Source organism: Geotrypetes seraphini, chromosome 4 (genome assembly GCF_902459505.1).
Source record: "Geotrypetes seraphini chromosome 4, aGeoSer1.1, whole genome shotgun sequence".
Lineage (NCBI taxonomy): Eukaryota > Metazoa > Chordata > Amphibia > Gymnophiona > Dermophiidae > Geotrypetes > Geotrypetes seraphini.
The window spans coordinates 298,092,983-298,118,561 of record NC_047087.1 but is presented as its reverse complement, the minus strand read 5'-3'; the positions used below and the strand labels follow the sequence as shown (position 1 = coordinate 298,118,561).

At 39.2% G+C, this 25,579-nt stretch overlaps 1 protein-coding gene across 3 annotated transcripts in view; it reads left to right on the top strand.

The window, feature by feature from the left end:
* Nucleotides 1-25,579, top strand: part of CFAP43 (cilia and flagella associated protein 43) — a 387,888-nt gene that overhangs the window by 252,685 nt on the left and 109,624 nt on the right. For all 3 annotated transcript variants that reach the window (XM_033942773.1, XM_033942772.1, XM_033942771.1), the window contains exons 24-27: nucleotides 10,327-10,533; nucleotides 14,418-14,507; nucleotides 18,242-18,322; nucleotides 22,014-22,139. In XM_033942773.1, coding sequence (XP_033798664.1) covers nucleotides 10,327-10,533; nucleotides 14,418-14,507; nucleotides 18,242-18,322; nucleotides 22,014-22,139 — 504 coding nt within the window. The remainder of the gene's footprint in view (nucleotides 1-10,326; nucleotides 10,534-14,417; nucleotides 14,508-18,241; nucleotides 18,323-22,013; nucleotides 22,140-25,579) is intronic.

The window sequence follows — 25,579 nt, the reverse complement described above, 5'->3', positions numbered from 1 at the left end:
CTATACAGGGTACATCAGGATTAGGGCATAAACAATTCAGGTGGTGGGAACTTACAGGTCAAGGACCTCGAGGGCCGCCGCAGGAGCGGGCTGCTGGGCACGATGGACGCCTGGTCTGACCCAGCAGAGGCAATACTTATGTTCTTAAACCAATTCCAAGATTGTTCTTTATTAAAAAGATGCCATTGGAGAGAGGCTAGTCAAAGCCTTATGCAAATTTTAAGGGCCAGGTACTTAAAAGAAAGCCTTCCTCTCAGTACTAGCTTTTAATCCATTCCAGGAGAGGGAATATGGCTGTCCTGCAGAGATTAATGAAAATTCCAAAGTAGGTTCTAGACAGTTAAGCCTATAAATCCACCGCTACTGAAACTGAAGTAAAGGGCGGGCTCTATCACCCTCTCTGACATGATCTAAAACAAAACAATTTAAACATTCAAAGTCATAGGCAAAAATCACATAATGGAAGACTATGGGAACCTCCATCGTCCTATGTTGTAGGCAAGATCTTTTTTCATGCATTCTAATTTGGAACATTCTAATAGTCTTGCCTACATACAACATAAATTACAAAATCACTGTTACAATCGGTGTCAAATTTCAAATGATATATCTTAGAGTCTATAGAACTGACAAATTCAGACAACTCTAAAGTATTGTCACAAGTTTTTCATCAGCAACATTTTTTATGTGTCAGTTCCCCTTCCATGACTGAAGTTTACAAAATTCCGAGTGGTATAGAATGGGTACAAGTGGATCAATTATTTACTGCATCAAGATTTACAAGACTAGGGGACACTCGATGAAGTTACAGAGTAATACTTTTAAAACCAATAGGAGGAAATATTTTTTCACTCAGAGAATAGTTAAGCTCTGGAACACATTGCCAGGGGATAAGAGCAGTTAATGTAGCTGGTTTTAAAAATGGTTTTGTACTGCTATTATTCTTAGGGTAAAGCTATATCCCACTTTCCCTTCCCCTCACCAGCTCTCTGACTGGGAAAATTAATAGCATACACAGATGACTGAAAGCATAATATAGGTTTATTCATACAATTTTATAATAATGAAATCATGCAGTAAGGAATCAATAATTTGTTACCATATATTGCATCATCACTCTGATATCGGGGGACTAGCGAAACATCGGAGGCAGCACATTCATCTCATATCAGCATCACACGGCTCTTCAGCAGTGGAGAAGTCCCGATTCCACTGAGTTCTGCCTGTCTTTTTATGCCCAGATTATGGTCAGGATCCGGTTTGTATACGTGTTCAAACATGAACATGTCACAAACAAGTTAGGCACTTTTTTGCTCAAATTATTATGGTCAGGATCCGGTTTGTCCATGTGTTCAAACATGAACATATCACAAACCATTTCCTGCTTTTCCCCCCTTCTCTTGATTAATTCATCCATATCCTGTTTTGACTAAATCTGGCTCGCCAGGTGCAAGTTATCTTTCTGAACTCTAGTTCCCCTTTTAAAAAAAGAAAGTTGTTATTTGGTATTAGGATCCTTTTAGTAGAAGATGGTTTCTTAAACAGCCATTGTTACTAAAAACAACTCTCAGACTCCAGGTATGTCCCATACGTATCACATTCGGTCCTTAACAATGAGTGTTGTATGTAACCATCATCACTTTTTGTTGTTTACAACAAATGCCATATGCCACATACCAATTCCAGATAGATAAAATTATTACCAGAATAACAACTATTAACAGAGGATGGATGATCCAATCCAGAGTCGTTTTAGCTGAAGGTGAATATCCTAAAAATATATCCCACCAATGATGTGAAGTAGCATCAGCTATTCCTGACCCTATTGTCACTATCGAGTCTGCTGCAATAGTGGTGGTAAGCTGATGAGCCATAATACTTTGATTTAGGTATCGGATGGCACTCTGTATTTTGGTTGATTGAGTTAATATTTGCTTAAATCTGGTCAAATTTAAATCCCAATTTGGAACATCCCATTTAGTGCTATTCCAAATGATAGCCACGTTCTTATCCACATCGGAAGTTAATATGAATGTGTCATTTTCCCAGTGTAATACTGAAATGTTATGAATACATCCCGAAAAAGGCACTGCCATTCCTGGTATCACTGGTTGATCAGTTACTACACATACCACTTGTGGTGCTATTTCGACCATATACCTATAGGTTATTGGCATAATAGTCCATTCACATTTGTTTACAGTATTTTGCAATAAACATGGCTCATATACAGCAGATTGTAATTTACAAACTTTTCCATTTAAAGTGTTATCACAAAAAGTTAAATCATGGGTACGATTATACATATCTATCACCTGTCCATAAAAGGTGGGGGTCCAAAAGTGTTGATTAGGAGCTGACCCAATTAGTAAAGGCATCACTATGTATTTACACATTATACTCTGTTTGGTTACATTGTAAATGGTAAAATATCCCTGACATAGGGTTTCCTCACACCTTATCCCCGAACTAGGTATTTGTAGCCAATGGCCTGCACGGATTACATCAGAAAAGACGGTCCTCCACACTTGTTCATTTGCTGTCAAAAGTTGTGTTTGAAAGACATTTTTCTGTTGTTGCTGCTGTAATGTTTGCAAAGAACATATAGTCCAATTGATTATGTGAGTAATATTAGTATCTACAAGGAAGGTTAGAGAATTACTAGCATTAAAAAGATCTAACATATCATTATCCACGCCAGCTGCTAGTGTCATTGGGTACCAAATAGTAGGCATCCAATTAGCTTGTATAGTTAAAGCATTATTAATTTTACTTCCAGCGTTATGCAGCCTATTTGCTAAAGATTCTATATCATAACTGTTTATTGTCCCGGTAATAGTTCCAAATCCTCCCAAAATAGTATCATACCAGGCTCTCCTATATCTACATCGACTAGAGGGAGGAAAGGTAATTTTAAATTGTACACGTGTTTGTTCCGCATGCTGACCCACCATTTCACATGTTGACGGTAATCGTTTAACCTGCCCTGGATCAATTTTTGCAGAATCTATATTTACAAAGATAATAAAATCTGCCCATGTAGTACGATTCTTAATAAGAGATGCATTAGTACATAGAAAATATTTGGGGTCTTCTAATGTCAGATGCAACACAGTTCCATTCCAGGTGCTACAATTTTGTATTGCCTGCCATTTCTGTTTTGTATTTAATTCTGGGAACACAGTCTTTAAGCAACATAGAAGTGACACATGGGCAGTGACATTTACCACTACTTGACTCTGATATAGGGCATAAAAGATATACCCTCTTCTGTCATTGTGAGGGCCTTTCCATATGTCCACATTAGTTGTGATGTTAGCTATTGTACATCTCTGTCCTTTTTCACAACTAAACTTTTCCTGTTGTCGTCTGCTGATAGCACTTCTCCATCCCCATTGAAATCGAGCATTGTCATCCAAAACCAGACGCCTAGCCGGAGTCCATCCTTCTACGTGACCCAAAGATACGATACCAAGGACTGTGAATACGCCTAGGACGATTAGGGTTTCCTGTAAAATTAAACACAGTATTACTCCCGTAGGTAACATTTCTCTTGTGGGACATATTCCCATTTTTCTACACCTGGCCTCATTATCAATAGCATACGGTCTTGTCCCACTGCTATCACTTCAGCGGGAGAGGGGGGACCATTTCGGTTGCTAATCCATATTTTGGCCCCAACATTTACAGTATTTGTGGATCCAAACCCTTTTGCCCCCCTAACCGTCAATTCTGTAGGGGCTGTGGTTTCTCTCACCGGAGCTATATATATATATATAGGAATTAGCAACAGTTGTGCAATTCTTTCTCCCTGTGCTATTATTACCTCCTCCGCACCTAAGTTAATTAGTATTACCCTAACCTCCCCTTGATAGTCAGCATCAATCACCCCTCCCAAGACAGTTATTCCTTTTGAGGCATAACTGGATCTGGTTACCAATTGCCCATAATGTTCTTTCGGAATTTTTCTCTGTGTTCTCCACAGCTCTTGTGGTGGAATGTGGTACTGCGGGTCAGTGTAAATCCTGGAAGGAAAGCACATGGTCATTAACAAAAAGAACAAAGAAAAGAAACACATGAAACTTTTCCCCTCTGTTAAACATGACTAGTTCTTGTATCGCAGAGTCACAGTCTCTGTGTTGAATTGTTGAAAAGATTCCAAAAAGGGTTTGTTTTTTTTCTGAAACACAAAACACACAGATTAAATAGACTTATTTCAGGGTCCTGTGGCACCAAATATGGCCACAGGAAAATTTAAACAGGCAGATACATTCTAAAATTAGACTGTCTTTTTCCTAACATCAGGGAATTATTCTTCTTTATTAGGTTCCTATCCTGAAGAGCTTACTTGTAAAAAGTAAGCAAAATTTCAATTCCGAATTCATCCACTTACATAAAAGCTTATTATAATTGTTCATTTCCGGTAACGAGGTTAACAAGCCTTTTGTTTCACATTTATTTTAATTGTATAGGTACTTAACCTCTACTTTTGTTAATCTTTTTATTTTAAACTTCCCAATTTAATTTTAAAATGCATTTAAATTTAATTACTCCCTAATCATACATTTCGGGCAATGCATACTTTCAAAAAATACTTTATAAACCATACAGGGGCACAAAAATTCATATTCAAAACTAATTTGAAACACTGAGATAAAATACAAAGGCAAGGAAACTTTTTTCTTTTGCACATCGTCACAAACACAATATTTCTTTTAAGCATGGCATCTATTGCTAGAATAAATCTTTTTCTTTGCACAAAATTATCCTTGAGCCTAATCGAGGGTTTTTTTTTTCTTCCATCTCCCCTACCTTAGCATATCCCTTACAATCAGGGAATTAACACATTTCACAAGCTTTCTTTCCACATTCGTATACATTCAAAGCCAGACATTAAAACTTTCTTTTCCTTTTCACTTAACCATCTCGTTTAAATATCACTTTCTAATTCCTTCTGATCCTACAGTTCTGTTCTTCCAACATTCTTATAATCTCTTTTTTTTTTTTTTAAATACATGAAATTCACTCTTTATTCTTACTGGGATGCAAACCCACATGGTCGTCTAAACACTAAAAAAAAGTTATCTCTATTGTTCTCAACACAGCAAGAATCCCTTAGCTATGCAAACTCTGATCTCTCACTACGCTGATCTTAGCGTACAGAAGCCCTTTTTTCCTTCTTGTAATGGGCTGCATTCTTTTTATTACAGATGGCGGGTCTATTTCAGGGTCCGGACAGTGGGGTCCCCGGGGCAATCATCCCAACCCCTTTTAATCCTCCCTTTCCTTTTTTTATACTTATTTTGTGCCACTTTTACAGCTGCTCTTTCTGCTACATCCTGATAATGTTCCAGTTTATCCTTTAATAATTTACTATTACATTCCAGCACCGGACACCGTCCCTCTAATTCTAACTTACTCTGTTCTACTCTCCCTTTCTCTTTAAGTGCCGTCTGCAACCGCTTGTGCACCCCACGGTATGCAGAGGCCAACACCCAACTCCTTCGAGCCAGGGTAACTGCTTCACCTGCTTTTGCAGGGATTGTTTCAAGTACTTGTACCACATTCTTTGGTTCAAATTCCCTTAACTCCTTATTCCATGATTCCACCAATCCATGATTGGCCATTTCTGCCGCTATTATTTCATACGGGTCCCCGGTCCAGCCAGGTATCCCTGCAGGTTCTTTTTTAGATTTCTCCTTACGCCGGAACATTGTTCGGTCTTATTTAGGGAGATCCTGCCGACTACGCCAATTAATGTACTGCTATTATTCTTAGGGTAAAGCTATATCCCACTTTCCCTTCCCCTCACCAGCTCTCTGACTGGGAAAATTAATAGCATACACAGATGACTGAAAGCATAATATAGGTTTATTCATACAATTTTATAATAATGAAATCATGCAGTAAGGAATCAATAATTTGTTACCATATATTGCATCATCACTCCGATATCGGGGGACTAGCGAAACATCGGAGGCAGCGCATTCATCTCATATCAGCATCACACGGCTCTTCAGCAGTGGAGAAGTCCCGATTCCACTGAGTTCTGCCTGTCTTTTTATGCCCAGATTATGGTCAGGATCCGGTTTGTATACGTGTTCAAACATGAACATGTCACAAACAAGTTAGGCACTTTTTTGCTCAAATTATTATGGTCAGGATCCGGTTTGTCCATGTGTTCAAACATGAACATATCACAAACCATTTCCTGCTTTTCCCCCCTTCTCTTGATTAATTCATCCATATCCTGTTTTGACTAAATCTGGCTCGCCAGGTGCAAGTTATCTTTCTGAACTCTAGTTCCCCTTTTAAAAAAAGAAAGTTGTTATTTGGTATTAGGATCCTTTTAGTAGAAGATGGTTTCTTAAACAGCCATTGTTACTAAAAACAACTCTCAGACTCCAGGTATGTCCCATACGTATCACAGGTTTGGACTAGTTCCTGGAGGAAATGTCCATAGTTTGCTGTTGAGACAGACATTGGAGAAGCCACTGCTTGCCCTGTATTGATGGCATGGACTGCTGCTACTATTTGAGTTTTTGACTTGGATTGGTCTCCATGAAGACAGGATACTAGGCTAGATGGACCATCGGTCTGACCCAGTGAGGCTATCATTCCATGTGAAAAGGCCATCTTAAAATCAGATGTTTGAAACAATGGATGCACCTGCATAATTTTCCAGAATTTATGGAAAATACATGCCACATGATTTCTCCCAGAATTATACTTCAATGTGTAATGCACATTGGGAAGAATAACCCAAATCACAGTTACCAGATGCTAGGGTCCACCTTGGGGGTTAGTGCCCAAGAAAAGGATCTGGGTGTCATCGTAGACAATACGATGAAACCTTCTGCCCAATGTGTGGCGGCGGCCAAAAAAGCAAACAGGATTTGAGGAATTATTAAAAAGGGATGGCTAACAAAACTAAGAATGTTATAATGCCCCTGTATTGCTCCATGTGCAACCTCATCTAGAGTATTGCATTCAATTCTGGTCTCCTTATCTCAAGAAAGATATAGCAACACTAAGAAAGGTTCAAAGAAGAGCGACCAAGATGATAAAGGGGATGGAACTCCTCTCATATGAAGAAAGACTAAAAAGGTTAAGGCTCGTCAGCTTAGAAAAGAGATAGCTGAAGTGAGATATAATTGAAGTCTACAAAATCCTGAATGGAGTAGAATGGGTACAAGTGGATTGATTTTTCACTCTGTCAAAAATTACAAAGGCTGGGGGACACTGGATGAAGTTATAGGGAAATAGTTTTAAAACCAATAGGAGGAAATATTTTTTTCACTCAGAGAATAGTTAAGCTCTGGAATGCGTTACCAGAGGTTGTGGTAAGAGCGGATAGCGTAGCTGGTTTTAAGAAAGGTTTGGACAATTTCCTGGAGGAAAAATCCATAGTCTGTTATTGAGAAAGACAAGGGGGAAACCACTGCTTTCCCTGGATTGGTAGCATGGAATGTTGCTACTCTTTGGGTTTTGGCCAGGTACTAGAGCCCTGGATTGGCCACTGTGAGAAAGGGTTACTGGGCTTGATGGACCATTGGTCTGACCCAGTAAGGCTGTTCTTATGATCTTATGTTCTTAGATGAAATTAGAAGTCTCCTCAGTTCTGTTGTTATTAGCTTTAGATCAGGGGTGTCCAACCTGCGGCCCAGTGAATTATTTTGTGCAGCCCTTGTCGAGGGCAATGCAGTGTTTTCCTCTGCTGCCCCCCGGGTGTTTACCATCTTACCGGCTCCTTCCTCTGTCTTGCTGCAGCGTTTGCACGTTTTATGGCCCCAGAAACATTTTTTTTGGCCAATGCGGCCCAGGGAAGCCAAAAGGTTGGACACCCCTGCTTTAGATAATAACAGATTTTCCCAGTGACTGTACTTAGCGTACTTATATACTTTTCTAATTACATTCTGTGGATACCTACAAACCTGCAGACTGGAAATGAAGTGCTTTGATTCTGCTTTAAAATCTTCAATGTTGGTACAAATTCTATTAAATTGGAGCATCTGAGAAAAGAGGAAACTGAACTTAAGATGTATTGGTGACTTACTTTAAACACATCACAAATGAATACTCTTGTTGGATAACATGAATATCCCAAAACTTCATACATTCAAATGAATATTGCCAGGTAAACTTGATGTTCAAGCCACATCCATTCTACCAATTAGTGAAGATAAGAAACTGATCCACTGTGCCTGTCCATAAAATAAAAACATCATAAATATAAGCAGAAAAGCTTGTGTATAAAAATGGTTTGATTTAGCCACTTGCCTTTAAAAGTGGTTTCCATAGTCAGCCTTGAAAGCTGCAAGTTACAATTGCTCCTTAAACAAAAAGACATTCTCATACCAAAAAAGTAGTTGGAACCAGATGAGGCCTTGGATGGCCATCCAACGCTTGGGTTAGAGTATCCAGTACTTCTTGTAATATAGATTCTACCAGCAGATTAACCGTTCTCCTTAACTATATCCATGACATCCTGTGTCTGTCTTGTCTGTTTAGATTGTAAGCTCTTTTGAGCAGGGACTGTCTTCTTTGTGACTCTGTACAGCGCTGCGTAAGTCTCGTAGCATTATAGAAATAATTAATAGTAGTAATAGTAGCTCCACAATTATTGTGGGTTAGATTCTATAAGTGGTGTCTGGAATGGCAGGTGCCTAGAAAAATGGAATCTGCCATATATCAATCGCATTCAGGTGCCATTTAGAGAATCGTGTCTAATGACAAACTTAGGTGCAGTTAATTTAGGCCAGGGTTTTAAAGGCCTGCATTTCCGGTGCCTAGGTTTGTCGTAGAATCACTGCTAGTGATGCCTAAGGCCAAATCTGTCCCTAAACATGCCTACTTAGGTGTGCAACATTACTAAGCGCTATTAGGTGCCCGGGTGTTAGCAGCCAGTCCCAGGAAGCATCTAGCAGTGCCTAGATTTTTTTTATTAATTCAATAGTAGGCTTAACTAATGATTAATACAAGGTTAAATGCAGATTGTAGGTATGGGCGGTATTCTAAACCTCCCTTGAATGCCTTGTATCAGATATTTAATTATCGTTTTTCTTCACGGCCCTCAGAGATGCCACCAAGGGTTCACATGATCATAACCCCTGGCTTTATGCGCCCAATCGTCACCGGGTCGGCATTAGTATAAACTAGTTCAGTGTTAAGATAAATTATTTTGGTTTACTTATATTTTAATAACTTAGAATAATAAATATTGATAGAAAGTATTAAATCAATACTTAGCTTAACCGGGATGGTGGTTGACAAGGGATATAAAAGCCAACATGTTTCACCCGTAGAGAGGGTTTCCTCAGGGCTACTATCTCTTTCTGATACTGGCTACTCACGACGTGACCACCCGATCTAAGTTCTCGGGTGGTCACGTCGTGAGTAGCCAGTATCAGAAAGGGATAGTAGCCCTGAGGAAACCCCCTCTACGGGTGAAACATGTTGGCTTTTATATCCCTTGTCAACCACCATTCCGGTTAAGCTAAGTATTGATTTAATACTTTCTATCAATATTTAAACTAAACTAAACTAAGCCTTAGGTTTATATACCGCACCATCTCCAAGGTTGTGGAGCTCGGCACGGTTTACAGGAGTTGTAATGGGAAAGGAACTACAAGGAAAGGGCTAGATGAGGATCAGAGGAAAGAAGGAAGTTAGAGGGCTAGGATGTCAAATGAGGAGGGAAGTGTTAGATTTTTGAGAATATTTATTATTCTAAGTTATTAAAATATAAGTAAACCAAATAATTTATCTTAACACTGAACTAGTTTATACTAATGCCGACCCGGTGACGATTGGGCGCATAAAGCCAGGGGTTATGATCATGTGAACCCTTGGTGGCATCTCTGAGGGCTGTGAAGAAAAACGATAATTAAATATCTGATACAAGGCATAGAATACCGCCCATACCTACAATCTAGATTTTTTTTATGGCACAATCAATTATCGTGCCACTTAAAACCGATTAAAACAATTAAATTAGGTGTCGGCAGGCATGATCTATGTGCCTGACAGCGCCTAACTTTAGGCAGCCCTTACAGAATTTCACTCTTTGTATTAGTAAGAACTGTTCTTCGATTGAAGTGTTGTTATTGTTATAATTTTATGAACAGTATTTCCATCTACTTGTAGGTGAAAATAAAATAAAAGGTTTTAATGCCAGGGAAGAATAAAAGTAAAATTATAAATGGAATAGGAAATATGAAGTGTATTAACACAATCTCTTAATGATTCTGTACCTGCTGTGCCCTGGATGCATTGAACAGATTCATTCTATAGTGTCACACAAATATTTGTTGCTTATTTTTTCAGGACATCATTTACAAAATTAAAGTAGCTTTTAATAAGGAGTTTGAAATAGTTCGTAAGCAAAAGGAATCGGAGGTCTTGCGAGTGAAGGACAGAAATGCAAGGATTCAAGAAATCATTTCAGAGCTGCAATTGATGGAGAAAGTCACAAATCCAACTTTCTCAGACAATGAGAAACCAGAGAGGGCATTAACTGTGGAAGACTCTGAGGTATTAGAAAGCTAGACATCTGAAAGTTGTTAAATACTTCCTTGTTTTTTAGCACTTAAGCTTGTACATAATTTGTTAAATATGGGGAAAAATGTGTAACTAACTGCATACATTTGCAAGCTGTTACTTGCAAAGGTTAAGCTAATTACACAAAATTACCCCAAACTAACTGCACAAAATCACTGTCAAGTGTTTCTGATCTGCTCTGCAGTTTTATTATTGTTGGTTATTTTTTTTCAGTGTTTGTCTGGAGGTTCAGTGCCCAGAGGTTTCCACTTGTTGGGACCTCTGCCTGGGAGAAGATGCAGTCTCCATAGGGGTAATTGTGGGTGACTAAGGCTATGTCCAAACTTTACTCGATTGCTTCGGATTTCCAGCAGCTATTTGTTCAGGTGAAAGTGGATTCACTGGTGGCGCAGGTCACCAAACACACCTCCCTGCCTAGTGATGTGATGTTGGAAGATTTGCAGGTCCATAAAGTGAACTTGCTCCTTAAGAGGCAATTTGAAGTTTTATCCTTAGGGATTAAGGCGGAAGCTGCAACTTCCTTTGTGGCACATGCTTCCCACACATGATTGTCTCAAGTATCAGTTCTAAAGGAGGACGAGGATCCCAAAATGTTCCTAGCTGTGGTGAATTATATAGCGGATGCTCTATATGATCTCATCAGAGTTATGAGCAGGCATCGGCTTATATGATCTCCACTCAGCAGACAGTGGGCACGAAATCTTGCCTCTAAAGCCACACTGAGCAGGTTCCCCTTTAATGGACAGATGCTATTTGGAAAGGATCTGGATAACCTGAAGGCAAGTGCTGTGGACTGTCATCCCAAGGCCTTACCAGACAGAAGACTCTGGGTGGCTAGGGGTCTGGGAAGAGGGGTAATTTTCGAGGTTCTCGAAGATTCCATTCTGCAGCAAGCCAAGCGACTTAGCAGTCCTTTCAGGGATCACATCAGAGGTCTAATGGAGGCAGGAGACAGCAAGCCTCAGGCTCTCGCTTCTACCCAGCCTCTTAAGAAATTACAATGACGCCAGGACAGGGGCTGAGCTTCCCCAGATATGTGGCAGGCTGTTGGCCTTATAGCCATAGTTGACTTGAATATAAGACGGGGGGCTTAATATTCAAGTGCCATGTCCTGCCAGGATCTTCTCCCAGTGTCCCCTCCCTTATGCCCTCCCCCACCAGGCTCTGCACTCAGCCCCCCTCCTTGCCAAATTCTGCACTCAGCCCCCTTCCCCCCCTTACCCTACCAAGCTCTGAATTCAGGCCCCTTCCCTGCCAGGCTCTGCACCCTGTCCTCCCTCCCTGGCAGGCTCTGCACACTGTCCCACCTTCCTTCCCTGTACCCTCTTTCCCTTCTAGTTGTGTAGTGCTAGGCTGGGACACAAACAAATTTTACCCCTCCCCCACATACCTTTTTCCTGGTGGTCCAGTTGTATATGGGCAGGAGGAGTGAGCTTTCCGCGTTCGAGCCCCTCCTTCCTATCTCACAGCCAGTGGCGCACCCAGGCCAGCAGGCAGGAGTGAGCAGCCTGGCAGGCAGGCACCCAGGCTGGCAGTGAACTTTTCGAGCTCCCGCCTGGCCCTGCGCCCCGCCCAGCCATACACCACTCCCTGAATGGCTGCTGCCAGTTCTCGCAAATCCTGGTGGCATGGAATGGCGCAGGGCCGGGCAGGAGCTTGAAAAGGTTGCGCCTGCCTGCTAGCTCGGGTGCACCGCTGATGCTGGCCGCAAGATCGGAAGGAGGGGCTCAAGCATGGAAAGTGCACTCCTCCTGCCCATATACCACTGGACCAGAGAAAAGGTACGTTGAGGAGGGGAAGGGGTAAAAAATTGTATTAGCTGGGACGGGAGATGGGAGGGATCCCTCCTGTCCCAGCCTAACAGCAGGCCTGCAGCAGTCCTGTAGGGTGTCGGGTGGTCACCAGGTGATGACCCGAATATAGGACGACCCCCATTTTTGGGCCATTTTTTTAGGCCCCAAAATCTCATCCTATATTTGAGTATATACGCTAATCTACATTCCACTCCAATTGAGGACATCTGTGAAGCAGTACAAACTGACCAATTAGTACAGATGGAATCGGATCAAATCCCTAAGGAAGTAGTAAGATCCTTGCATTCATTTTATTGAAACCCCCGATGAAGCCTAATTATGGTGAAATGGACCGTTGGGCTGTGTTATGACAAGTGCATGGGTTTATTTGGTTTTGAACTAAAAGTATTTGAGTATATAAAAAGAATTTAAAAATGGAGTATAATACTTTTTCAGTGACTCTAAGTGGCATAAGGAGGTTTTTTTAATTCATGGTATGCCAGTGTACTGTATGCCAGTTTGCAATTCAGTGTATGCCTGTGGGTCTCTAAGGTCTTTTTTCCTCCTTTTAAGTTGTTTATTGTGGGCACAGTTTCTTGCTTCACTTCTTTTAATATTTCAGATCTAATTTTGTAATAACATCCCATTATTGCTTACAGAATCACTCCAGAATGGATAGTCAATTCAGCTAAGCAGTTTTACAAAATTTATTCTCCATTTAAATGCCTGCCTGGAGGGCCATCACTCATGTGCAGATGTCGCGTGATGATGTCACGCATGTGCATGACATCATCGAATCGACGTCCGCAGCCTTTACGTTTAGTGTGCCGTGGCTTGACAATATTTGCAAGATACTACTATATAGTCAGGCTGGATTCTGTAAACAGTGCCTAAATCGTCCAGCACCTAGAAAAATGGTGCCAGCCGAATGTCAATCACACTTAGGCACCGTTAATAGAATCGTGGCTACTGGTGCCTAAGAAAAAATTATATTTCCAGTATCTACATTTTTTGGAGAATCATGCACAGCGGGGCCAAGTGACGCCTAAGGTCAACTCCACCCCTAGACATGCCTACTCTGGCCTTAGGAACTGCTAGGTGCCATGTTGTAGGTGCAATTCTGGCGCCTACTTTTTAAAATGTGTTTTTAATTAGTTTTAAATGGTGCATTCAATTATCACGCCAAATATTATTCAGTTTTCTAAACCATTCTCTCAGGGGAGCTTAGAACGGCTTACATGAATTTATTCAGGTACTCAAGCATTTTCCCTGTCTATCCCAGTGGGCTCACAATCTATCTAATGTACCTGAGGCAATTAAAGATGCTGGAGGTCTCGGCAGCCATTTTCAGCACCAAGAGAGCACGGGTAGGAGTGAGTGAAAATGTCTCCTGCCTCAATGCCCTGCTAGACCACCAGCGGAAGCATGGTAGATCTGGGGGTTCTACCGCTGGGTCTAGGAGGGGGGTGGGTTGTGCCTCTTTGGGGTGAGAGAAAGAGGGAGGGAGGGGGGCTGACAATGGGGGACCTGCCGGTTCAGTGCAGTGATTGCAGAGGAGCAACACCACTGGGAGGGAGGATGGATGGGAGGGTAGGAATGCCTGGGGAATGTTGGGGAGGAATTGTAGAATATAAACCCTTGATTTATATTTGAGTTACCACTTTTCCCCTAAAAAGGGAAGTAAAATGGTATCTCGGTTTACACTTGGATGGGTTTACATTCGAGTGTATATGGTAAGCTCCGCGTATGCTTTTCAGTGCTATAGAAATCATAAATAGTAGTAGTAATCTTAGAACTTTCAAGCAAGCCTTTGCCCTGATTAAGGACCAAATTTAATTACTGTAAATGTTATATTTTAGATGCCATCTAACTATAATCCAGTACAGTTCACCTTTCTTTAATCCAGTTTTATTCTCTTTCTGATGCCACAAAACGAAGACACGGAGTTACAGAACCAAATCTGCAACTGGAGGGGAATACTAGTTAGAGGATTTCTGAAGCATCTGATTAGAATGGTTTTGTGAATTTGAGCCACTTATCCATGGATTGTGGTTGTGTTTACAGATTACAGTGGAAAAGTATCTCACCTCTGAACAGCAAGCAAAACTAGAAGAGCAAAAAAAGCTTGAAGAGCAAAAGCGACTTCTTGCTCTGGTACAGTACATGATTTTCATCTTTTTTTTATAGAAACCAAACCAGGCTATCAATTCTCAGCCACCATGAACTGGGGAAGTTCAGCTATTTATTTGAAACACAACTCCACTTCCTCAAGCTCCCTGTTCAGAAACTTTGAAATCCCATGAGAATAACTCCAGGATTTCAGCTCCTGTATGCTTCGGCTACCATCAGTCAAGAGCATGTAGGGGGGGGGGGGGATGGGGGCAGGTATCATGGCTTTCCTTGTTGATGGGGCATGAGAAAAAAGTAAAAGGAGGGAATTCTATGATTTTATGATTTTATGTATTATTGAATTGGAAGGGAGGGAGGGATGGGGGATTATTATATTTAATAAGAATGATATAAATTTAGATTTCTTACATAATATATGAATATAGAATATAGAATACTAATTTCCTAATGAAATGTTAAATTTGATGCTAATATGTGAGTTAATCAAGTATGTATCTTTAAGTTTTATATGAGTTTAATTGATACACTTGTTGTAACATACAAAAATGAATAAAGAATTTAATAAAAAAAAAAAAGGAGGGAATGAAACTGAGACAGGAAGGAAAGAAAGAAAAGCTTAAGATTGGGTAAGGAAGAAAGACTGCGCAGAACAAGAAAAGAAAAGCTGAAAGAAGGAGAAAGTGAGGTTGATGTTAATGTAAGGGAGAAATAAAGGGTGCAATTTTCAAATCACCCTGCATTAGTAAAAAGTGTTTTGCATGTGTTTGGGGTAATTACAAACCTGCTTTAACATAACATAAAAATTTATTTATGTACCGCAGTATCTTGAGAGTTCTATGCGGTTTACAAAAGAAAATTGAAACAATAACAATAAAAACAAATTATAAAAATTACAAAAATTTCTTAAACAGGTTTTCAATAATTTCCTAAACTGCTAGTAAGAAACAGAGCTAACCATCAAACCTACAAACTCTTTATCACAAGAAGCTGCCTGAAAAGATAAGAGTAGTCGAAAATAGCTCTTGTATAAACAATCCTTTACCTATGGAAAAGTAAACAAATTACAATTATGGCCTCCTTTTACGAAACTGCGATAGCAGTTTCTAGCGCAGGGAGCCGCGCTGAATGGCCCGCGCTGCTCCCAACGCTCATTGCCAAGAGTCAACAACAGCAAAGTTGATTAGCAGAAATGAAAAAAACGCAAAAAGAGAACCCCTGTAGATGATGGTGGTTGTGTTCTTATTAATACTACAGGGGACAATGCTCTCCATAGTCATCACCTTGTGGCAAGAAACTTTAAGTGTAATCTCAGTAGATTAACATGTTTGATTTGTATCCATTATTATATCCAGGAGTTAGATGTCTTGCATGAATGCTCTGTTCTCTGTTCAGGTATTCTATGCCATTCTTGCTGTGAAATTGACCTGCATGTAGACAAGACTTATGTAATCTGTGTAAGAGTTGACAGCATTCATGCAAACTGTATTTGCAGTGTAATTTTTGAGCGGGCCATTCAGCGCGGCTCCCCGCGCTAGAAACTGCTATCGCAGTTTTGTAAAAGAGGGGGTATGTCTTGGGCATTGTGAATTAATAAATAAGAAATGATCCACAAGATAATCAGGTGCTAAACCATGTAAGCCCTTGTAGCATATACAGTACATCCAAATTTGAATCTGACTCTAGCCTCAACTGGTAACCAATATAGGTGTGACATGATCTGATTTTTTCAAACTGAAAATTAATCGGGCTGCCATGTTTTGTAGAATGCAGAGTCTGTAAAGATTTTTCTGATAACCCACTAAATAAACAATATTACAGTACAAAATGCTTAGAAGTAAGGACTGTACCAACAGTCTAAAAGAAGAAACACCAATATATGGAATAATACTCAATTTTTCCCTCCTTATACACATTAAATAGCTAAATTGTGCATTATTTTACCATAGTATGACAAAACAAAAAAACAAGAGGAACTGGAGAACAGTATTCAAAACCACAATTCTATAATCTCCAGTATGAACGCTGGAAAAAAAGCTTATAACTTAAACCCTATTATGTTCTATGTAATCAGTTCAATTTAATATACACTTATTGGGGAAGCTGCAGGGCAATCAATGCTCTGGAGCTATGAAGGGAAGCCTAATTAGCTCATTAGCTCCCCTCCAACATTCTATCACAGGCAAAAAAAAAACCCCGTTAAAGTGACTCAAACTCAAGATAGATAATTATAATTCAAAAAATGCAAGCATCACTTAGCTTAAACTTCAAGATCTGCATGAAAACTTCATGGCAGGATGCAAGCATTAAAAAAATAGCCAATTGCAGGTATAAGGACTTTAAATGATGTTATTTTAAATGGTAAACTGCTTGATTTTTCACAGTTGCAGCATAAATATGGTCTTAATAAATCACAAAGTTTTAGGTGGCTGCAACTGAAGTAGGCCATTCAGGTAGGGTTCCCTGAATGGAAAAATCTGAATACGCAATATAGTCTGGAATTTCTATGCTTTCAGGCAGACTTTCTGGGACACCAGGCTGCACAGTGGTATAAAATTATAAGTGAATCTGTTAAAAAGAAACCTAAAAATGGTCTTAGAGATATTTGGAGCATTGAGATTAAGCATCAAATTTCAGCATCTCAATGGCCACAAATTTGGTCTTGGAGGATGAGATGTACAGTGTCTGCATCTATGAGACAAACTTGGTTTTTTTCTTCTGCATAGAGCGTTTTGGACCCCAGTTAGACTACGAAAGTTAAATAGTTCAAAGTCTAATAGATGTTGGCACTGTAATCTTGAAGTAGGGACTTTAGATCATCTTTTGTTTTATTGTTCCTTTATCTTAGCCTTTTGGAACTCAATTTGGGATCAAGTAAATTGTTTATTGGAAAAACATGTGGCATTATCTTATAATACAGTACTATTTGGTATGTCAATGAGGAAAAAGAGCCAAATATCATCACATAACAATAAACATTTATTGATAATGACAAGAGTCGCCATTCAGCATATCACAAGTTATTGGAAAAATTACAGTAGACTCAATTACAATTTCTGGTGGAACTCATTATGTCACATATATAAAATGGAAAGAGCAATAGCTATACAACAAGGAAGCTATAAGAAATTTAATAAAATTTGGGAGCCATTAACTTCTTATTGTAATGAGTAAAAACCATTTTCTATTGTAATATACATTGTCTAATGATTGGGGAGGGGGAGGTATATTTTACATTTTTCATGGGGAAATAATAGAGGAATGATGGGAGGGGAGGGTGGTAATTTTATGTATTGTAAGATAAATCAGAAAGATTGTCAAATGATGTGTTTAATTGTATTGTTTTATTGTTTGTGCACTTGATGTAAGATTGAAAACGAATTAAGAATTAAAAAAAAAAAAATAGCCGACGAAAGCCAACGTTTCATGATTACACAATCATTTCATCAGGGCTCTTCAGTGTGATGACGCAGAGAGTCTTGCAGAACCTAACTCCGTTGGGAAACAAAGCTTTCATATACAACTGCCTGATGTTTTTCTCCTACCTCAGCCACTGCAGTGACAGGCCTTGGCCAGGGCCTATTGATCTTAGCTCCCTCTGAAATCTGGTTAAGTGTATTCTCAATTGAACCAGTAGGTGTCACCACTGAAGGAAGGCGCAACTCCCTCCCTCTGATTTGTAAATGAGTTTAAATTTCTTTGTTGAGAAATTAACTGAACCGCAAATGTAACATGCACTTGTTTATTTCTTTTCTCTGAAGGGGGACAATGCAAAACAGCGAGCCCTTAATGACATGATGTATGGAGTTCTAGAGGTCAAAAAAGAAGATATTTTGAGACTGGTAAGTTTGACCTGCATGATGGCAGAATTCCTGCAGTTCTAGCAACTGGTTCATACTACCCTTCTAGATTTCTGTGGATCGGTTTTCAAAGGGGCTACTGTGAAGGGATGAGTGTTTATCCAAGGGAAAAGAAAAACATGAATACTTCGAAAAGTGTGTGTGTTGTCCATCAGAATGACACCAGCAGGGCAGGATTAACCAATAGGCCAAATAGGCACGTGCCTAGGCCCGAAATGGTCAGGGGGGCCCGATGAAGAAGGGCATCAACATTATTTTTTTCCAAACGGCGATGGGCCCCTCCAGTATCGATCGGCAATGCAGCCCCCCCCTCCCCCCCGATCGGCAACGCGGCCCCCTCCATTGACGGAAAGTAAGACAAGCAAGCAACGCGGGTAAGAAAGGCAATGGGAACTGTAATTGTGCAAGCGGTGCTGCTTGCCCAAAGCTTCCCTCTGACGCAGCTTCCTGTTTCCGCATGGGCGCATGGTGGGGTGGGGCGAGGCAGGGGGCCCAGTGTACTTGGGTGCCTAGAGGCCCTTGACAAATTAATCCTGCCCTTGGCACCAGTGGTAGGATTCAAATATGCCCAGTAAAGTACACACAAATTTAATTTTGAAATCCCTTCTACTAATAATCATTTCTATAGTATTACTAGATGTATGCAGCACTGTATACATTATAGGCACTTTCTCTGTCCCTAAGTTTTTTATCTGGGGCAACAGAGGGTTACATGACTTACCCAAAATTACAAGGAGCTGCACTATGGGAATCAAACCCCGTTCACTGGGATAAAAGTGAAAAGAAAAAATAAATAAATGTTTATATCCTATGATACAATTGAAAACCATTTGCACAATATCAAAAATGGACACTACTTCTATATTCCAACTTTTTAATTAGATTCACTACTTAAATAATTGGATTTAATAGTATAACTGTTGACTTTTTAATCACATTACATTAATTAACTTCTAATGGGGACAAGCCTCAGACTTAGGAGAACATGTTTCCCAAAATGGGATTACTTAAAGAGAGAAACACATTGCTCTCTTATCTTCTTATAACATCACCGGCTATTACCCCACCTCCCTACCAATATAGATAAATCAAATGTTTAATTCTCTATTTTTTAAAAAAATACATTACATTAATTTTTATAAATAATTCTAAACACTACGCGAATGGCCACTAGGATGGTCTCCGGACTCAAGGGTCTCTCATACGAGGAAAGACTGGGCAAGTTGCAGCTCTACTCTCTAGAAGAGCGCAGGGAGAGGGGTGACATGATTGAGACATTTAAGTACATCACAGGTCGTGTCGAGGTGGAAAACGACATATTCTTTCCTAAGGGACCTTCAGTCACAAGGGGGCACCCGCTCAAACTCAGAGGAGGGAGATTTGGTAGTGACACCAGGAAGTATTTCTTCACAGAAAGGGTGGTGGATCACTAGAACAAACTACAGGTGCAGGTGATCAAGGCCACTAGCGTGCTTGACTTTAAGAATAAATGGGACATCCACGTGGGATCTCTACGTGGGTCGAGCAACACTCTGACTTAGTGGGGTGGGTCAGTAGAGTGGGCAGACTTGATGGGCTGTAGCCCTTTTCTGCCGTCATCTTTCTATGTTTTCTATGTTTCTATGTTTCTAATTTGAATCCTTAAAAGCTTATTAAATTTAAACTACAAAAACTATTTTGGTATGGGATATATATTACTTGAAATAGATCAGCATACCATTTTTGAAACTCAGGACCAACTCATATTAAACCATATATATTACCTAATCAAATTCAATCAAGATATCTCATCTAAAATTCTTATTCAATTTCATTGCAATTCATTTCCTCTTTTTGTTAATTACAATTTCAACCCATTATTTTCATCAATTCATGTATCTTACATATTTCACTAATTGCCACGAAATATTAACAGTGTTAATAATACTTAAAGTACATAATATTAAAGTGCTCAGTGAAAGTGCTTCAGTGTTATAAATACAATAAATACACTAAAAAAAATCAAACTTATACTTTCTTTAAAGGACTATATGTTTTGAGACAATCTTGAATTCACTAAATCAATGACTTTTCTATCAATGTTTTAAACGTTTCTTCAATTGTTCATTTGAAAAAAAGTTCATTAGCAAAAATTGAGTTCATTTAGAAAATAGTTCATATGAAGAGAAGGAAATTCATTGTAGCTTCTGACTTCTGACTTTCCTATTTAATATAGTCAACTAATGTATTCTTTTACAAGTAGCCGGTGATGTTATAAGAAGATAAGAGAGCAATGTGTTTCTCTCTTTAAGTAATCCCATTTTGGGAAACATGTTCTCCTAAGTCTGAGGCTTGTCCCCATTAGAAGTTAATTAATGTAATGTGATTAAAAAGTCAACAGTTATACTATTACATCCAATTATTTAAGTAGTGAATCTAATTAAAAAGTTGGAATATAGAAGTAGTGTCCATTTTTTATATTGTGCAAATGGTTTTCAATAGTTTCATATTTTGTGAATATAATACCATTTGAAGTTTGTATTGTTTTGTTATATACTCTATGATATACATAAAATTTATTATGTGTAAGTTAGCATGGGAGCTGGGGGTGGAGCTTGTCCCCCTTCCCCCAAACAAAAGGTGTTCTACCTCCCCTGGCTAAATGTATTCACTAGATTTAGCCACTGGGGAAAAAACCCCCAGATGTTATAGAGTTGGCAGGAAAAAATTATGCACTTGCAATTGTATTTTCAGCTATTCAGGGGTATTTTTGCCATTATTTTCTGCATGCAGTTAAAGCAGATTCAAAATTCTGTAATACTGGTGGACTTGTTAGCCAATTATGTATTTAGTATTTTTATTTTAGTATTTATATGCCACTTAGTGGTTTACATTCAGATACTCAAGCATTTTTCCCTATCTGTCCCGGTGGGCTCACACTCTCTCTAACGTACCTGGGGCAATGGGGGATTAAGTGACTTGCACTATAGCAAAACACTCCACTTCAGAGTGTCAAGTATGGAGAGAAGTCAAAAGGGTCTCCAGCATCCACTTCATTGCACACAAATTGTGTATATCTCAAATATTCTCATGGTTATGTATGTTATAATGCACTTTTGTAAGAACTGAAAATTTAATAAAGAATAAAAAAAAAAAAAAAAGTTATTGCAGTGGGTAATAATGCTAGTCCTTGACCCTTATTTTCACCTCCTCCTTGATGTCTTTCTCAATACATACTGTTGTTTCATAATTAAACCAAATTTAAAAAAAAAACAACACAACAGAAAATATTTGTACTTATCTTTTAATATGCAGAATCATTAGCCTGCCCCGAAGGGACCTGTTTCGCTACATAAAGGCTTTTTCAAGGGTTCTTAAGGAGTGCACTCTAGCGACCTTTCATTCATTTTTTATTCTTTTGAATAGCATAATAATTTTTTGTGAATCAATCTTCCTTCTGAACAAAGGGGCACTAAATTTCTTGAATTTATGCTTTTCTTTTTTTATAAAGATTTTAAAAAGAAAAGAAAAGCATAAAATTCAAGAAATTTAGTGCACCTTGGTCAGAAGGAAGACTGATTCACAAAAAATTATTATGCTATTCAAAAGAAAAAAAAATATTGCTTCCTGGCTATAATATTTCACAGTGCTTCATATTGTTTACCATGATATTTGCCTTTTTTAATACCTTCAGGAAATTCCTATGTCAGAGTTTATGAGCAAGCCTGAAGAGGAATGGACAGATGATGAGAAAAAGCAGTACAAGGAGTATGAAAGGAAAACCAAAGAGTTGAATGAAGAACAAGATAAATACAGAAAGGTAACATAATAAATAGCAGTAGATGAATGAATCATTTCAACAAATTTACTTTTCAGGTTATATTTTATCTAACTCCAGTTGTGGTCTTGGGTAGTAAGGGAAATAAGGATATATTAAATCAGCGTAAAGCATATTTTTGTTTACTTATAAAATTTACTTTCTAGAATATGAACAGCTACATATTGTAGTAATGAAGCCAACTTTTGCAGACAACTATGAGTGTGTATAAAAGCAGTGGCGTACCTAGCATATGTGACACCCGGGTCCCATCATTTTTTGACACCCCCCCCACCATCTATATGAAAAATATTATTTTTAGTAACAATCACATATCACACAACAAGAGTGTACCTAGGAAAAGGCAGCATCTTAAACACTGCAGTTTGCACTAGAACACCAACACATACATTGTAAAACTAAACAAGCGAGATCCCACACAGTCAATTGATCCAGCAGTCAATGCCAACTGAAAATTGTTCTTTTCATACACACAGAACAGAGATACACCCTAATATGGAATAATCACAAACTAAAAATACAAATTTGTAGACAAAAATTAAACTGAACCGCCAAGAAACCAGACTCTGCATACAATGCAACACTACAACACCACAAAAACAGTAACACATGTCCTCTAATACTGTGCAAAATATAAAGACAGTAGATGTAAATTTGAAAAAACTGATACATAACAATCACCACTTTACAAATTAACAAATAAAAATAAAACAAATAATGAGAAATAAGAAAATACCATTTTATTGGACTAATCCCCGTAAGCTCGGTCCTCATCCCCACAAACCACCTGATTCCATCCACACAAGCCTTGAATTGTTTTATATTGAACTTATTATATTAAAGTATAAAAAGAAACAATATTCTGTACAATTGTCAATTTATAAATCAGTGTCTTCTCCCCACTCTCTCTTCCCAATTTCCCTTCAGCGTCCTCAGCCCACTCTCTCTCCACTTTCCTTCAGCGCACACACATAAAAACAAGCAAGTAATTTGATATCATTTTCATTCTATTCATTCATAGACATTAAAGTCTAAATAATGCCAGTCACATAACAAAACATGATTTTACAAAAATAATTCCCTGCACAGTCAAGCCTGCAAGGATTACTAGATGTCTTTCAGCAGCTTCCCTCTCTCCCTCCCCCTCACCTTCGTGGCCAAGTCAAAATGATCTACCAACAATAAAATTTTAAAAACACAAAGCACACAGTATGCAGAGAAAATGTTAATTATCATTTATATTCCGCAGGTTTTCAAAGAAGTCAAGGCAGATGACTTTATGCAATATCACCTCAGTGTCCCGCATCGCAGGCTGTTGAGCAAGATGAAATCAATGGGGCTGGGAGAAACACTAACTACATGGGTCAATGACTGGCTGAGTGGCAGACTTCAGAGGGTGGTAGTTAACGGTACCCTCTCTAAAACATCGGAGGTGACCAGTGGAGTACCGCAGGGCTCAGTCTTGGGCCCGCTCCTTTTCAACATATTCATAGGTGACCTAACTCAGGGGCTTCAAGGTAAGGTAACGTTAGTCGCTGACGACGCCAAACTATGCAATAGAGTGAGAGATGGCAATTCACCCGATAGTATGACACAGGACCTACATTTGTTGGAGCTTTGGTCCTTGACCTGGCAGCTGGGCTTCAATGCTAAGAAATGCAAGATCATGCACCTCGGCAGCAGAAATCCGTGCAGAACTTACACCTTGAATGGTGAGACCTTAGCTAGAACTTCAACAGAACAAGACTTGGGAGTGATCATAAGCGCAGACATGAAAACTGCTGATAATGTGGAGAAGGCTTCATCTAAGGCAAGACAGTTGTTAGGTTGCATCCACAGGAGTTTCGTCAGCCGGAAGCCTGAAGTCATAATGCCATTATACAGAACCATGGTGAGGCCTCATTTCGAATACTGTGTGCAATTCTGGAGGCCACACTACCGAAAAGATGTGCTGAGAGTAGAGTCGGTGCAACGGATGGCCACCAGGATGGTCTCGGGGCTCAAGGATCTATCGTACGAGGAAAGGCTGTACTCACTCGAGGAACGTAGGGAGAGAGGAGACATGATCGAGACGTTTAAGTATATTACCGGCCGTATCGAGATGGAAGAAGAGATTCTCTTTCTCAAAGGACCCTCAGCCACAAGAGGGCATTGAAAAGGATTAGGTCCCAATTCCTGCCCCATACTTTCTCTGTCTCTGTCATTTGAGAAGTCAGGTACCTGGGGACATATCTTAAAGACCAGAAATTATCTTCCAAACATGTCCAATTTTATTGTGAGCTTTACATCTTTTATATCATTCCAAATGAATCAGAGTTGTCAGCATGTGACGTAAACACAAACCATATATGGACACAGGTCACATGAAACTTTAAAGACATCGGCATTTTTTCTATCTGGAGACTGGAGTCTAAAAGGTCAGAAAAGCCTTGGCCAGCAAAGCCTCTAATCTAAAGCTGTTTGCAAATACGGCTTATAAAAACAATTGAATTCACTTCACAACAAGTTAAGAACATATCTTTTCAAACATAAATGTCCTTGTAGTATTTTCAGCAAGAGAAGGCAAACAGAGTCTGGATTTACAGCTTTAAACAACATATGCCTAAGGAAAACTACCAAGGTACATGATACTGATACGTGTCCCTTCAATCCCCTCTTACGTCATGAAAATGACATCATAAATGCACAGCATGAGCTTGGAGGGAGAGATACTCTAGATATGTCTCTCGAGGAGGGGTTTTTAGGAGCTGTAATAAGAATAACACAATACATGAGCAGTCAAAGACAAGAGTGCAGATAATAAGAGATTATAACAATAAAAAGGTCTTTTATCCAACCCTGCATTCAACTAAAGTGCTGATCCCAAGAATTAGATAAACCAGAGTTACATTGGAGCTCAGCAAAGAGGTCTGCTAATTTCTGAATGGCCATAGTAGGACCTGTATTGTCAGGAATAAAAGAACAACAGCATAAAGTACTGGGAAGAATTTTACAGAATTCTTAGCTAGAATCATATCTAGGGCCATACGATTTTGAAAACCATCTGAGAAGTGGAGCCTAATTGATCAGCAATACTCCTTGCAAGGCGTCCCTAGAGTAGTTCACAAAGCGTTGCTGATTATAATAATTTAATTAATCTGATCAACATTCTTATTAATAGTAATAAAGGGAATAAGGAACTCAAACCCAGCCTTAACCTGAGCTCGGGCCTTAAATTCATCTGGGACCCCTCTTGGGACCCCTATAGCATCTATGTATACATGTGGATCAAATTTATATCGAGACAGAAAAGAGGAAAAACCATGTGAATAGGAAGGATGCCTTTCGGAAAAATATGCAGGAGCATGGTAACCTTAGCTAAAGCGCACTGGCCTATCCACTGGCTGGGTAGCTTAACAGGGAGCCAAAAGTCTCCATAGAGC